This window comes from Telmatherina bonti, assembly GCF_933228915.1.
Source record: "Telmatherina bonti genome assembly, chromosome: 12".
NCBI classification, from domain to species: domain Eukaryota; kingdom Metazoa; phylum Chordata; class Actinopteri; order Atheriniformes; family Telmatherinidae; genus Telmatherina; species Telmatherina bonti.
Genome location: NC_136610.1, coordinates 17,888,447 through 17,905,696, shown reverse-complemented (window position 1 = coordinate 17,905,696; position 17,250 = coordinate 17,888,447). Strand labels below are relative to the sequence as shown.

At 38.8% G+C, this 17,250-nt stretch overlaps 1 protein-coding gene across 1 annotated transcript in view; it reads right to left on the bottom strand.

Annotated features, from left to right (window-relative positions):
- slit3 (slit homolog 3) overlaps nucleotides 1-17,250 on the bottom strand; it is a gene marked incomplete at both ends in the record, with an annotated part of 245,648 nt that overhangs the window by 207,622 nt on the left and 20,776 nt on the right. Inside the window, 2 exons of the mRNA XM_079250218.1 lie at nucleotides 10,271-10,342; nucleotides 16,151-16,222. Coding sequence (XP_079106344.1) covers nucleotides 10,271-10,342; nucleotides 16,151-16,222 — 144 coding nt within the window. The remainder of the gene's footprint in view (nucleotides 1-10,270; nucleotides 10,343-16,150; nucleotides 16,223-17,250) is intronic.

Sequence of the window (17,250 nt, the reverse complement as noted above, 5' to 3'; positions counted from 1 at the left end):
GAAGAAGTATTACAAACTGTTTTCTTGACCGTATACTCACATGTTAAACTTTTGCCACACAGATCACAATCTTTGCATGAATGTGCCCAAGTGACAGGCAGACAAATGAGGGGAGAGGAAACGGCAACAGGACAGATTTGTGTTTGCTTGTGTCTCTCCAAAATATGCGAGTCGATGTGTATATCTGTAGAGTTTCTGTGTGACAGTAAGACGTGGAGTGTTTGAGGGTTGTTCCAATCGTGTGTGTCTGTTTACAAGACTCTGATTACATCAGAGCAATAATAACACTTTTGGTTCATTTGTAATAATCAGACCTTGCTTAAACAGTATAAATCATGAGTGTCGAACTGACAGACACGCATGCTCGCACATTCACTTGCACTTCCATACACATAAAGAATAACCCTTTGGTCCCATACACATGTCTACATGTGTGTGTGTGTGCAAGAGAGACATTAGCCAGTCCCGGGCATGTAGTCTGTAGTCATAATAATGGACAACAAAGAAAGCAATAGCTATGTAGACCTCCCACAAAGTTACACACAAACACACACAGACTGGAACATTTCCACTGGCTTTAATTCACTAATGGCATTATAAAGTGTGTATGCAGTGTGTTACTGTGTTTAAAAAGGATTCAGAAATCAAATAAAATCAGCTTTTTTAAACATATTAATACATCAGAAAAAATGTATCATAAGTTTCTTTATAGTGAATTTCTATTTTGAAAAAGGCATTAAGTTACCTCAGGCTAACAACATGAATAAAAGAGACACAATAGCAATACTACCAGAAAGTGCAGTGGCGGTATTGAGTTGTATATTGTTGTACGTTGTTTTTTTACTGTAATAAAATATGTAAAAATGAACACATTTTAAAATATATATACTTTTGAATGATACCAAAGCATATTTATTAATATATATGGGGCTTATTAGTACTATATCATTAATTTATGATAAAGGGGTGGGGCTTAACAAGTTTTTCCTTCTACCCACTCCATTGACTGCAACGACTGCCCTTCACCGTAAGCTATGCACAGTCCTGCTCAACTTCCATTGGTAAGCCTCTAGTTGAGGCATTTGTATGTCAAATACAGCACAGTGCTGTATTTTACAATAAACCTATATTGCTAATATTTATTATGGTCATTAAGATACTGACCAACTGGTTTTCAGACTTGCACTGAACTACTGGGAGCTCGAGTGTGATGTCATTTCCAGTCCAAAGTTCCAGCTTCCAAGGTTAATGGAACACAGCACTCCACACACAAATACACACAGGAGTGGGCCGAAATCCAGTTTCCAGATTCTGAAGTGTCCTTTAGGAAAAATAAAGAATCTCAAATAAAAGCCAGATCGTTTGTCTGAGTTGTAAGGCCATTGTAAGGGAATAAATGGAAAACGAAAAACAGCAACAATCAACAAAAGCTGTTACTTTTTGCTCTCATACAGTGACTATTAACTCATTGGCTGCCAGCCACTGCTGTGGCAGAGAGAACCATGCTGCCAGCCTTTTGGAGCATTTTGGCTCATCTTCCAGGACCCACCGAATATTGAGTTCAGGGACTACAGATATGGGAGGCCAATTTGGCCGGGTGTGTGCGTTAAGGGGTGCATTCAAAGCTTGTTCACACATGCGTTCGGTGTGCAAACGGAGTGCACTAAGCGCACATTTTGTGAACATTTTGATTCATGCACCTGGCCAAAATCAGCGTTTACTGCAAAAGACATCTTTGGCAGCCAGTTGGAAGGTTTTTTTTTTTTCAGTTTTACCAGACACCTTTATCTTCCTTGTCTATTTCCGTTCTGTCTTGTCCTTTTACCCCTTTTCCTGTCTTCCCTTGTTTTTTCCTCTTTCCTTTCCTTCTTACTGTGTGCCCTTCCTCACCTCTCTTCCTCTTTCCTTTTCCACATCTTCTTCCTCATCCTCCTGATTTCCAGGAAGACACGTCTTTTTTTTTACCAGTGTTCTCATGTAAACTTAAATTCTGATTAAACAAACACTGAGCAAGTGTGTTTAGATCTGTATCAAAGCTTGTCCCCTACAGGTAAAACCTGGCACACATATGCACATGCACAAGCAAAACTGGATGTATTTATATAAAAAGACATGTACAAACAAAACACAAGACATATACAAACATGTAAGCAAATTTGCAGAGAACACAAATTATTCAACTATGTGATGACTGAATACGTAAGCAAACAGTTGGGCACATATGATGCATTCATACAAAAATACTCACTAATTGCACAAATTAAGATCATATTCATGAGTTTTTAAGCATACAGACACACACACTTGGATACACAGAATGTTTCTGAATTCATCCAATGCCTGGATAAACAGGTCAACAGGAAAATCTGACAGTCATACAGTAAGTGTGTGTACCAGAAACTTTGTGGCTACATCCTCTGTTCAAATCACCTTTATATAAAGTCAAATGACTACCACATGCAGCCTCTGTGCTATTTCAGTGCAAACATATAAAAATTCTTTGCCATATAAAATGTGAAAAAAAAAATCTACAGGCAACTAGCCTCCCACAAACTTTTCATAGCTTCTGTCCCTGCGGCGTATTAGCTAACTGGCTAGTTGCAAGTAGGCAGCTGAAAGGGAAAGGTGTTGCTTCTGTGAACTTTAAAACCAAAGGGGTGGTGAATTATTTACCACTCTGGCTTGTTTAATTCACACATCACCTACATACTGCAGGAAGACACACATTAGCATGCACACACAGTGTTGGCCTTTTGACGAGTTTCTTGGCAAGGAAACAGTTCAGTTTACAGATTCTTACTCAAGTTTTAATGAAGGCACAATGTTTAACTTAGACAGCTTCACATAATTAATGTTTCTTATTTACAAACATGTTCATCCAGGGGTTCAAAACTTCTGCTGGCAGCCATGATTGTAATAAACTCTCTCAATAAATTGACTTTGTTTCTATCGTTGCTAATTCTTTTTGACTCAAAAAATGAAATAACTCATTAATAAGATGCTCTTTCATAGTTTTGACATAGGTTTAGGGAAACTGTGTGCTGACAATACTCTTAAACAATTTAACCCGGTTTTGTATGCTGGTTGTGTTTCTGTGCTCATTCTTCAACAATAGCGGCAGTACAATAATAATATTGACTTAATACTTAAAACTTTATTGTCTTGATTTGTTGTTTGGTGCAATTTCAAGCAGTCGATGATGACATTTTGAGTGATATCAACAGCACAGTCCAAACTAGGATTATAATCACATCCAGCCATTGTCCCAGACAGAGCTATCTGTCACTTTTCTGAACCAGTAATTGTATGCCCTGATTAATAACATAGAGAGGGTCATTGGATATTTGGATTCAATTTTAAAATAAAATCTGTTGGAAGGAAAATCCTAATCAATTAGTGAAGTTATTTGCATTGTTATGTCTGCTTCTGGGCTTGCTCTGTGAATTACCAGCACTTTTTTCTGCCCTCCATTGTTTCACATGTTCCACGGTAATCCACCTATCAAGCTCAGGAAAAAATTAGGAGCAGAGATTTATGTGAAATGTTTTTTTTTTTTTTGTTTTTCGTGTTCATCCTATGTATGCACATGTATAGGTAGAGATAGATCCAACAGACACTTGAGATAACCAAATGTTAGCATGTAGCAGCAAAATGAAGAGAGATATATAAAGGAAAAAAAGAAACAAGTTATTCCGATTAAAAACCATCTTATGTATATATGTGAGTAAGTCTTTGGCTTTGTAAAGAAGAAAACTCCTTGGTCAACCACACACATAAAAAGAGTAAAATAAAGCAGAAATAAACAACAACAGATCCACTTAAGAGCATAAAAAAACATACCAAACAGGTTCAAAAAGGATTTTTAAAGCAGCATAAAAGAATGAATGAAAGTTCTCGTGGTGTAACCAAATTGCCTAGATTATCCCAATATCATTTTTTCTCTGTGTTTCTTTTTCTCTTTCTTGGTTTTCAGTATCTTTGCAGCGTGTATTTATCTAAATATGTCTTTGGACAAAAATCGCACTGCCGTCTGGGCTGTGGGAAATGCACGCGCACACAAGCCACTGAGAGCAGTCTTATTTTAGAAGAACTCCAGTTGAGTTCTGTTTAAATCCTCCCCTCCCTTAATGTAAGTAAAAATGACTGAGTCCTGTGATGCAGCTCTATCCTGGAGACTATGAGCCTTCTGCTCCTGTGCAATTCCAAAACATCTGCTGCTATTTTAACTGAACAGCATGTTTTTCTTGATTTATGAAGCAATTAAACCCAACAAGATTTAAAATCTGAATGTAGGGAGGATCGATAAACATGTTAAAAATGCACAGGCAGTTTACTGGTGTGTATGGGCCCTGTGGTGCAGCTGCGTGTCAGGTCCTACAAGCCTTGTGGTGCAGCTGCATACCATGGTTCGTACATCTGAGTCATGTTTAATTATTAGGAAGCTCAGTCGTGGGTGTGTGGTTTAGTATAGTCTGCCACGCACTAACACACACACACAGCAACTAACGCACACATCAACATCCAGAGTCTGTGGTGTTAAATCAGCAGGAGAGGTGGCGTGAGAGAAGGTTGTGTGTGCTTCTGTGTGTTTGTGTGTTGGAGATCTATTTGTTTCCCTCCAGGATCCAGTGGCGTGAAAAGCAAACAAAAGGTCTGGAGCCTAGTGACAAGAAAACAGTCTTACAATTCCTGACAGCAGTACAAACATCAAAGCTGTTTGTTTCCATGTGGGTGTGTGCCACAGCGAGCGAGGGCTTGTGAAAAAATAAGAATGTAAATAAATATAATAAAACACATAATTATAAAAAAAAGAGCTAAATCATTGTGTTATAACAGCTTGCATCCCCATCTCCCTCTGGGATCATTCCCACCAATCAGTACTGGGGGCTCTGTTTGTCACAGCCAATCACAAGGCATGCAGAGTGCAGCCACTTCCTGTAACACTAACCTTACATTCCAGCAGGTAAACTACAGCAGTCGCCTCTAAATGGACAATTAGCCAAGATTAAAGGCAACCTCCTCGTCTTTCTCCATTAACTTAATTAGGAGGAAAAGTCATCTCAAATGACCCCCGGCCCTTCAGCGCCCTACCCCCATTCTTCATTCCATTCTCTGCCTCACTCCTCATCCCTCCTGAATTAATCAACATATTGTATTTACAGTAACATTGAGGGTTTGGACTAGACTTTTACACTGGGAGATCCACTAAAGCATTTTGAGGTCAAGAGGCTTTCGCAGAGGTCGCCTAATGGTACCAACGGGCCTAATTACTGTCTAGTCATCAGTGTCACAATTTAAATGGGCAACCTCCCAGGTCTTAATCTGTTGTCCATTAGACTCATGCAAATGATTTTCCTCCATTCACCCATTTACTTCCAAAGCAGCCCATTTTTTTTTCTGTTCTTTTTATTATGTTTATTTTGGGCCGTTACCCTGCCTGGTCTGCAATGAGTGAACATGAAGGGATTAAGTGTCATTTTCAAAAACACTGAATAAAACTCAGCATTTTCCCTCTGGACATAAACTTGTTTTCTTTCTTTTAAGTCTCAGAAAATCCCTTTTAGTCCTGATGTTTGACTGCTGGTGTCCTGCTGTTATACAGTTTATGGAGCGCAGTGATGCCATCAGGGGAGCAGAGCAGCATTATCAGAGCAAGCAAAGCTGGAGACTCAAAAAGGGCATGGTTTTTAAAAGCTTTTCTACTCTAGGACATGATATCCAACTGAAATCTGACAGCTTCGAAGATAAGATGCATGCTTACATTACCTTCTTATAAAATACTGCTAGTGTCAAAACACTACAAAAACGTTATTTTACATTCATTTTAAAGTTTTTATAATACAAAGAGCTAAATGAGTTGAGTGTTACATTGTTGAATCCTGATCGGAAATATTATTTAATGAATCATGTAAGAAGAAGGCTTTAAGATATCCTGCTGATTCATAATGTACATTTCAAAAGCTAAACTTATATCTATTTGCAGGCATATGACACCTTTAACTGAGGTGCATGTTATTATTTAGAAACTAAACTCATTCTTAAATCTAAGTTACACAAAAGTGTGATGTTTTTTGTCAAGCCACTGAGTTCCCCATTTTTATGTCCATTCAATTTGCACCAATATTGTAATTCCAAAAGAGCTGCTAAAAAATGGCAATTTGCAACATGCGTTGTGTCATTACAAGCATACTTGAGAAATAATCTGGTGTACAATGGTGTACAAGGCTGTCAAGAAGCTATCATTAAGAATAGGAAACTGGGGGAAAAAGGCTGAGGTATGCCAAATGACACAGGAATTGGACAGAAAATCAGTTCAAATGGAGTGATGAATCTTCCCCAGAGCCTGGAGCTCAACGTTATTGAAGTTCTGTTGGATCATCTTGACAAATAATGGAGCAAAAGGCAGAAAACGTCCAAAAAAGAGTTTTGAAATGTCTTTCAAGGAGCCTGGAGAGCTGTTACTGAAAACTGAAGACTCAGACTTACAAAATTGTCAGAAAGCTTGAATTGTCCCAAATATTTACTTTCAAGCTAATTTAAACAATCCTTTTTTTTCTTAAATACTTTAAATACTTTCTTTTCATATTTGTACATCTTTCAATTAATCCCTGCACCTCTTTTCTGTTTTCATATAAAAATATTTTTTAAATGAGCAGTGTCTCATGACTTTTGCACAGTAGAGTATATACTCACAGTCTTGTTTGAAATAAAACAGTCCCATCTGTGAAACACAACAGGGTTGTGCATGTCCTCTTGAAGAGAAAGTAATTAGGTTGTCTCACTGTCCATAAGTGTTGAAACACGGTCAAAGATCACCTTCGTCATTATGTAATACTCATCATTTGAGGCCCCACTAGAGCAATATTAGTGAAAGGAAAGAGGAAACGTCTCTTTAGCCTGACATAACTCCCATTTTCATCTTCCTTGCGGCCCCCTCAAACCAATCAAATGTAACCTAAGCTGTTTTAATGGGGGAGAATGATGTTGTTTTATGTGTATTCCTGGCTATAAACCAGTGCTGGTTCAAATGAAGAGCAAAAAAGCTCAGGAGTTTTTGCATGCAAGAGACGCTCACATGCTGTCACAAGCATGTGCACTGAAATCATGCGCGCACACACACACACACACACACACACACACACACACACACACAGAAACTCCCAGAGGAGAAAATGCAGATAACAGGATGAGGTTCTGTCTGGATCAGTGTTATTGGACATAAGACTAACAGCCACCAAGTCACTTAGCAAAGTAAACCTTCATGGCAGTGTGATGTGCACTGACACAGCAAAGCCCTCTAGCCAAAGGTTTGAATTTTTTAACTAAGTTAACATAAATATGTTGTATTATAAACCAGCATGCTTCTTAGTCAATGTATTTTACTTGAAGTTGAAGCTTAAAGCATGTAGTAGTGTGTCTCTGCACATGTGCTGTCAGGCCAGTCTCTGTAAACTGTGAGTGGGGGGGGGGAGTGGACATATGACCACAGACTGACCACAGCAAAACCCACAGACTCCAGTCAACAATCCATTTATCTAACCATATTGATTTTTGCTTTCTTACACCCCTTGCAATGCCATAAAAATAACCATACAATCAATTTTATCTATCCATCCCATAGTCCATTTCCTCCACCGACAACCTTTCATCTACCTCCCTCCCTTCATGACATCCTCTGTATCCCTAGCCTGCACTTGTAGACTGTGGGGGGAATCAGAATGTGTTCAACACTTTTGCTATAAAGTAAAGCCAAATGTCTCAGAGACTGTATGTATCAAATATGTCACGTTAGGCTCTATAGACTTAAAAAAAAAAAAAACCTCTTTGAATAATTTGTAGATTTGGTTGAGACTAGCAGGCTACAAAAGACTACTAAAAGCTCCCATCCAGTTTGAAACATCTTGTACTTACCTCCACCCACCCTCCTCAAGAGCAAGCACATGCCTTTTTTTCCCTTAATGCTAGTCCAGACCCCTCCCACTCCTCCTTTCTCCAAACCTCAGACCGCACTGCTTTAATAGGAGGGTTAAGAGGTAATTCCTATCACACTGCCATCATTTAATATCTAACCAAGGCTGACAGAGAGGAAGGTTACGAACCCAAACCAGAAAGCCACCAGCAAACCTCCTTGTCTCCTCCTCCCTACTCTCCTGCTGTTACTCCCTCTCTTTATGTCTCCCTCCCTCTGACTTTTTGTCTCTTTCTCTCTCCCATCAAGCCACATTTCATTCTCTTATTTTTACATTATAGCCACTCTGTAGTTTTGCAGAAGATAGGGAGAGGAAGCACTGAAAATCTGAAGAAAATATGACAAAAGTGGAAAGTAATAGCAGCAAGAGGAAACTCCAGACACTGTAATTTGGATTGTGCTGATGGCAAAGTAAAGATATAAAGAACATGAGATTTATAATGTTAAGTTTGGAACAGTCTCACCCTTTCCACTCTCCTGAGTGGTCAGAGAGGTCTATGGGGATCCATATTCAAGCGGTGATAAATAAGAGCTATCGAGACCAATTAGGGGTTTTATAGAAGAGCAAGCCAGGACGTGGAGAAAATAAGGCCGTCACTCAAGAAGAACAAGAAAAAGGGTTGGAAAAAAGGAATAAAACAGTTGGAGTCTGTGTAAATGTGTATGCGATGGAACCCTTGTGTTTGCAAATGTCACTGTGTGCGTCTCTGATGTTCACAAGGGGGATTTGACTGTGTGTGATCCTAGAAGCCACAGTTGACGCAAATGACAACTTGCTTTCAGCCATAACGGTCTGCTTTGCCGTCTTTGGCAATACATCACACATCACCACAAATATATGAAGCACACAATCAGATTTCTAAATAGATAACTCAGAGTAAGCACTCCAGCAAGATAATTTCATCTTTCTGTGGCTTTTATACAATATATCATACACTGAAAGTGCTGCAGAAAATAGACAACTTATTTTCTTATTACACAGCATTATTACTATAACTGTATGAGCTGACCTTGGGATCTATTCCCCTTTTATTTGAAACAGAAAGGTGGTATTGGGCTGAAGTGTGTGAATACAGTCTTATGAGTGCAAATTACAGCTGCCTTGTTTATTCTGACTGCAAATCTCCCAGAGATTTTATGTAAACACAGTGAAGTGAAGTCACAAAAGAATATGTCATTCTTCCATCTGACTGAAAGCCTTTAAGATGAGAATTATTTAGATGCACGTTTGATTATTTCTTTGCGGTTTAGAGATTCTCTAACCCTCTTGAAGGTCATGTTCAACTTAATCTGTAAGGATTCATAGTAAACGCTTGCCAGACTAAGTTCGCATTACCCTACAATTGGAAAAAATTATTTTTTGTTTAAAAATTTTTCATCTAAAACATCATTAATATCAGAACATCAACTTAGCAAATGCACAAAAGTTGATATATTTTAACAAAATATGACTAATAACTTTCGAAGCGCTCCGCCTCATGGTAACATAGCAAAAAAATTTAGAGGTTTAATTTCACCAAACTCTGAAAACTCTCTTATATATGTGCAAACACAAATATTAAGTCATATAGCACAATTAGCATCAATATAATGCATAAAGGCATGCAAATGCAAAACTATATGAGCTCAGGTTTGCTGGCAATAATGTCTTCAGACACAGTCATCCACTTACAAATGCATTGTGAATTCCACTCGTTTCACGTGAAGGAAGCCCAAAGTAAACAGCTATTAAGTTTAAAAGGTGTTTCAACCTTCAACCTCAAGGAGTACATATTGAGTGCAGAGGGGAAGAAAAGGAGATGGGGTAGATGCAACGGTGGCACTGAAACACGCAGAGAGACAGAGAGAGAGAGAGAGAGAGAGAGGGAATGTCTGGGAATGTGAGATGAAAAAGAGAAGGAGGGTAGGTGGGAGTCTTCAATGCATCAGCCTGACCTGCCCCTACACCCTGAAAACTCTGGGAAAACTCCATATTCCTGAATAAAAATTCCACATCGGTCCAAGCAAAACATTCACTCCAGGCACACTTTCACCTCCTTAAACCTTCCATACACACACGCACATCTGACACTCATAGTCTTTTCACCTCTCGACAGGAGCACAGAGCAGCACTGTGTCACCTGGCACAAGACCTGAACCCTCAACCTGGAAGAAAGTCCTGACATCGCACCAAGGCCATGTTTTCAAAAAGGATCATGTAACACATCAAAAGAGAGAAAAAGAGGAAAAAAAGGATGGTAGGAGATTTTTCTAAAGAGATCGTAGACGGCGAGTTGGAGAAAACAGTTCCAATGTACTTACACTCGTCCCAGTTTGGGGTTGGACTGGAAGAGAAGCTCTGGAAGAAACTGGAGTTTGTTTCTGTTTAGACGCCTGCAGGATGACAGAATCCAAAAAAATATATAAGAAAATGGGTTGATTATGAATCCCAAAGGACAAAAAAACCACACACACCTTGATACATCACTTTCATATTTGCCTTTGTGTTGACTGAAGAATCACCACACAGCTGACTAAAACACCTTACAGGTCAGTAGGTTCAAACACATGACAAAATATGGGGTTTCCTGTGATCATGGCCTGAAGGTTATCAAGTTGCGCGCCACACGTTTGCATCAGGAACAGGTTATCATTCTATACGCACTATAACGTTCGTATTTTCCGCCATTCTGGCAGAACTGACCTGGCTGTATGAGACGAAATGTTATCACTTAGCTTTATCTTACAGACCTAATTTATTTCTGATAAGACAGAAATGAATGAAATGTAAGAACTTGGCCAAAGATTTCCCTTGGTTCATATTTCTCCTCTAAAAGCACCCATCAATTTGTCTTAGACCATTATATGTCAAATGTACGAGTGGCATAGAAGTATGCAGATGTTTCTACAAAAATCCTGTAGTGGCAAAACTCAAAATGAAAAAAAAAATTAGATTTATACAAAAAAATTGAATAGTTCTGTGAAGCGAAAGAGAAGACTTAAAAAATAGAGTATGAAGACAAAGAAACAGGGTTTTTGCTTTACTTAAAAAAAAAAAAAAAGTGTATGTTTACTGATTTAATTAAACATTTCACAGGAATTAGGTTTGCTGCAATAGGAAGAGTTTCACAAAAACAAAAGGCTGATTTGTAATGCAGGTGACATGTCAAGATTGAAAAAATCCAGTAAGATGAATCTGTAGATTTTATCATTGTTTATATTATTATCAATTAACTGATAAATGATTAGAGTATCTTTCTATGCATGAGGCATCAGGGATCTGGACTTCTGAAAACCACTCTCTGGGAGCAGACTTTGTTGATGCATTCACACATGCAAGATAAAACTCTGCAAGGAGAAAAACAAATAAAATAGATAAAGTATATATAGAATCCTTTCTCTTAGCTAAAGATCTTTTAAGATAGAACAAACATAAAGGGAAAACTGCATTTCAGTCTTTAAAAAATCTATTTAAAATCCCTCTCATGATATGATGGAATTTAACTTCTGAGTGAAAGAGGAGAAAAATTGTAGAACTTATTCTACACACAATTTAAAAAATAGTTAAGGCAGAGAATTTCTACACATGTAATTGGTAAATTTTAAATGTGTAGTCAAGATTTTGGTTCCTTATCTATCAATACATCTGCTGCCATGTCACTTTTAGAGAGGGATACAATTTCATATTTGATATAAAGCCCCTGTGCTATTTGAATAAACATCCGTTAAACACATTTGCTGCATGTGTTTTCTCCTGTATAAATATTTTAAAACTGATAAACTCACAAACCTCCCCATGCCGTGTGTCTTCACATATTTTACAAATGCACTGCTGGTGTTGTTCAGATAAATGGAGCATAAAATGAACACATGGTAATTATTCACAAATAAATGAGAAGCAGAGACTGACAATGGCACCGACCAAGAGTAAATGAATGTGGAAAAGAAAGTCAGAGATGGAGTGTGCTGGGGTGAAAGATGCATATCCTCAAGTGTGCATGCGCACAGAAGAAAGGTGGGGTTGCTGAAGCAGAGACGGATGAGGACAGTGTGAGCATGAGGAGTGAAAGTGTTATCAGGCTACCAAAGAATTTGGCTGAGAAATGAGGCGTGGACAGGAAAAAGAAAAGAGAAGGGGGGTGGAGGGTTACAGGGTCACAATGTAGAATTTGTGCTGGAGAAGACACAGACACAAACCTTTAACCCCTTCTGATAATGATAATAAGATCCCGACTTTCACTTCTACCTATTTGCACTAACAGAAAAAGAAATGTGATAGAAAAGAGACATCCTCCATCTGAAATAACTACGGTATCAGGAAAACAGGAAAACTAAGCTTAGCTAAGCTAACTGGAAAAGAGCACGACCATGAACTTTTACAGTATAAGATGTTTGCTGACATCACTGTCCAGTTATCATCATCACAGTATATTTTAACCACCTCTTAAATTTTACTGAGTTTTGACCAAATCTATGACTTCATGAGCTGACATAAATGAATGTTCTCACCCAAGGGGGTGACTAGTTAAGCTTCATGTTTTTCACATTGTGACTCCATAAATCACACAGACTCAGCACCAGGACCTCTCACCCCTGACCTTTCACCCTGGCAGGCAAAAACATCAGGGAACTGTCAACTTAGCATTTTAAAAAGCATTTCACTATCAGTTCAGCAAAAACCAAAATGCATGAAATGTCTTCCTAGTATAATCAATTATTTCTATTTTCCACGGGCAATGTCGGTCTGTGCATTCAGATACACATTCAATTTTCAAAAACAAAGTTTGGCTACTGTGTAAAACAGCCAAATTATTGTTAAGTTCACAAGTTCATAATTACAGGATAGTGGTGGCTCCTGCAGTTATTAATGTAAATACTTCTGACATTTGTTCTAACAGGGAAAACTATAATGTACCTCTATTTGTTTTTTTCTTTTCTTTAGCAACAGATTGATTTTACTAACAGGGTTGGCTTTGATTTATTTGAATGATGTTCATCAATTAAAGACACAAGTAAACAGATGATTTATCCAGAACTAGTTTTACAAAAGTTTTACAAATGCCTTTGTATCAAACCACTTGTAAGTGCTCCAGTCAAACAAATGAAATTAAAATATGAATGATATGGTAACACCATATCACTCATTTCTTTTGGGAAAGTAATTATTGTCCTGAATGTGTAGGGGTGACCTAGCATGCAATTATTTGGCGATATCTGAGTTGACTGCCTTGCACATATTAACTGCAGATAAATGTTTCCAGTAATAATTAGCAACTCTGCACATTAATTTGAAGAAATCTTAGCTAATTCCTCTGCTCAGCTTTGGGTGTTTGCAGGCATCAAGTGTTTCTTTTTTATTTTAACCATCATAACTTTATTGGCATTTCTAAAACTTTTCATATATTTGTTTTTTTTTTTTTTTTAATGTCTCAGAATTGTCAGAGATGTCTTTCAGGAATACTCTGGTAGTGAGATATTATCATTCTGTTCCAATCTCTCACACGGATTTTGATCTGTTGTATTCATCATTATCATGCACTGCCTGTCAAATAAGAGAAACACAACCGAAGAAAAGAAAGAGGTCACACACACTAACATATTGGAACGTCTCTAGCATTGATTATGCCACGCATTCACTGTGGCATTGCTTTAATAAAGTTCTGTCATGTCACAAGATTTATATTTGTCCGCTGTTGCATGTTTCTTTCACCAAGATCTTGTATCATTGATGGCAAAATCTGACCACTGAACAAAGCTTTCATCAGGACATCCCAAAGATTCCTTAATGGGGTTTAGGTCTGTCCTCTGTGGTTGCCAATCCATAATAAAACTCATATCTCATGCTCCTTAAACCAATCTTACACAATTAGAGCATGGAGACTCCTGGGTTGTCATCTTGGCATTTGGCAGTACCATGAGAGAAAAAAAATCATTAGTCAACTGATCTCATTCTTTGGCCACATAATGCTGATGAACCTATACCTGACCAACTGCAGAAATGCCAGATCATAAACTGTCCCCACCGGCTTGTACAGTAGGCACTAAGCATGATAACTGCATCCCTTGATTTGCCCTATTTTACTCTAATGCTTCCAACACTCTGGAAAAGCGTAACTCTTGACTTATCAGATAATGTGGCCTTCTTCCATTGTAAACACAGTAAAAACCTTTTTCTCTGGTTACGGTGTGTTCAGACCAAACGCCCTGACGCTCCTGACGCTCCTACCGCGTCTGCCGCTTGTCTGGAGCAGGTGGCAAACGCGGCGGAAAAGAGAGTAGGGAAAGGCGGCGCTTTCCTTCCGGTCAGTCTAAAAGATGACAGATTCAGTAGAGCAATGGCGTGGTTTTATTTAATAAATAAAGCTAGAGAACGTTGTAGTAGGGCAGTGATAGTCACTGTTAATGCAACAAGAGCAGAGAGCAGTCTGTGTGTCTGTATGTTTTTAGGACCACCGGCGTCGAGCTTAAAAAACTTCTTAAATTTTCGGTGCCGATGCCCAAAACGCTCAAAACGCGACGCGAGAAAGCTCGACGCCCCCTTGCCGTGCCTCCACATAGACTTTACATGGAGACCTGCCGCTCTTGACGCTCAACCGTTAGCCTCACCGATTAGCTTTTTTGTTTCTTAAGGCTACACAGCTGTTTAGTCCCACCCACCTTAATTCCCTTCAGTGTGTGAATGGACATGTTCCTATTTTCACCACATATTTCTTAGGTCTACTGTTGTTTTTCTTCTATTTAATTTCACCAGTCGTTTGAGTGATCATTGATCACAATCATTTAAACCACACTTTTTCCTGGAGAAGATAGTTCCATAGTAAGCTTTCAGTTTTTTACTCATTGACTGCCAAGGACTGTTGTAGCAAAGAACCACTTGTGTTTTGGAGCAGTTTGGTTGCCAATGTGGGGGGCCGATGTGGCCGGGTCCATTTGTGGGGCTCTTGGAGTACATTCACAGCCGGTTGGGTGCAGGCTGGGTGCACGCTCAAGGGATGCATTTTGGAGAAGCTTTGACGTGCACCCAGCCAAATTACCTTTCTATATACGGAAAGCACAAAATCGCAAAAGATGTCAAAAGATGTCTTTGGCAGCGACTGAGTAAATAATGTGACTAGCTCCTCATTGCACCAGTTGGGGCTGAATAACATGTTGCCAGATGGAAGATTATAGCCCATGCATTGATTATCCAATTGAAGGATCGTAAACCTATTTGCTCCTTTTTTTTGTTTTTCTTTATTTGCCAGGCAGTGTATATCTATATTTTAGTTCTTAAATTCGTCTACACCTAGAACTTGTCTAGAATAACAATAATAAAACAAAACAAAATAAATAATAGAACCACCGTATGTCAACATCACTTAGGTAAATGAAATCCCACCTCTTGTGCATGGACTGACACACAACCATTTAACCCCCCACGCCCACCCCCAACTTCCTTCACCTCTCATCCCTCACCTCTGACCCTGCCTGACACACTCTATTTAGCAGGCTTTCAACATTAAAGCAGCCCATCCCCTCAGACCTCCACTATCAGATGTGTGATCCCCATTTACAGACAACACACACATGCTGCTGTCACTCAGCATCTTGCAAGAATTTATCCAGTGTAGTTGTTGAAGTTTTATCTCTTCTATATGACCTCATTTTTCAGAGCAACAACCAAGTATGTTACTCTGCAGGAGAATCACCTTCCAGGAAAGCCATGTGTTCATCCACCCTCCAACAGTCATAAACATGACAGTGTGTGTGTGTGTGGGAGGTGTTGTATTGTACACTGACACCTCCATTCTGTTGACTAGAACCTTGGTGTGAGCTAACAGATGCAGAAACACGCACACAAATAAGGAAGAAGGAGGTATTAATGGGAGATTCCAAGATGGTGTGTGAAGTGACCACGTTGGGAACAAATCAGATGCATTGTGAATTTGCTCTACAAAAGGGTGGGCAGAAGCAATAAATCTTGGGTGTGTATATTTGCTACCAAATGGGGAAAATGCAGCAGGAAGTTAAATGTTTCTCTGTAGGTTTTTGTGCTGACATAACTCCTTGTATGCATATTGTGTGTGTGTGTGTGTGTGTGTGTGTGTGTGTAGGCGCACACGTCGAGCCTGGTAGTTTTTTTTTTTGCATCAGCTCTTTAGCTTGCACTATCATGTTCTTTGTCGCAGAGCAAAACATAGAAATGTAAAATGTCAAACTTACAGTCTCTCCAGCAGTCTTAGGTCCTGAAAGGCTCCTCTCTCAATAACACTGATTTGGTTGTCCTCCAGATGACTGAGAAGGGGATACAAAGAAACAAAAAGAGAAAACAGCAGCAGATATAGTTATTGTGATTATTGCATGGGCATGTTCTTAAAAATGGTCATTTTGAGTTATCAAATTTGGAAGCATTGATATAGTTGAAACAGCAGAGAAGTCTCAATCTCCAGCCCACACGAAGCGTGAGAGAGACATTTGCACTGGTTATATAAACACAATCAGCACACTGCAGAGATTAATCTGGCATGAAACAAAAGTTTAAAAAGTTTATGACACGCAGCATTTGACAAATGTTACAATCTACGTAGCCAAAACAAATAATTAACAACCTTTCCTCTTCAATTCTTCAGTGTATATCTTCTCCATTTCTCTTCTGTCTTTCATGTGGTCCTCCCAAAGTAACACATATTTTTCTCTTTTCCCTTCCCTGCTATGTGTGTGTTGTTATGAGGGCAAACTAAGGTTTTCCAGATGGGTCAGAGAGGGGAACGGGAGAAAGAGAAAGAGAAAAAGAGAGAGAGGATTACAAATGAAATTTGTGTGTATATTTTCTGTCTGTGGATGTTAAGAATGACATCTCCTGAGAGGGAGAGAGATGGAGAATGCTGATGTAAAGCAAGAGGAGCAAGGAAAAGGTCAAAAGGAAAGGCAACGTGAGTGCAGAAGAAGTGAACAATGTCATGATGTTAATGACTGATCATTATAAATACAAAGAAAATAACTGGTCTCCACATACACACAAAAACCTGCAAATGTATTCATTCACATATGATCACCTGATAGGACCCAAGTTGATCGTAAGAGATGAAAATATTAAAAATGTAATGAACTGGGAAACCGAGCCAACAATGCAAAATCTGGGTCTGGGTGGATGTTAATAAAATACAACCATTTATATAATTCGCACAATTTTAACTTAACTTTGTCCTAGTAAAAGATTTTGAGATAGCGTTCTTTTTTCCAATGTGAGAGTATATAAACAGTTTATCCTTCTGATAGACATATTCCCTCCAGTGTGTCCTTGGCCTTCAGCAGGACCTTCT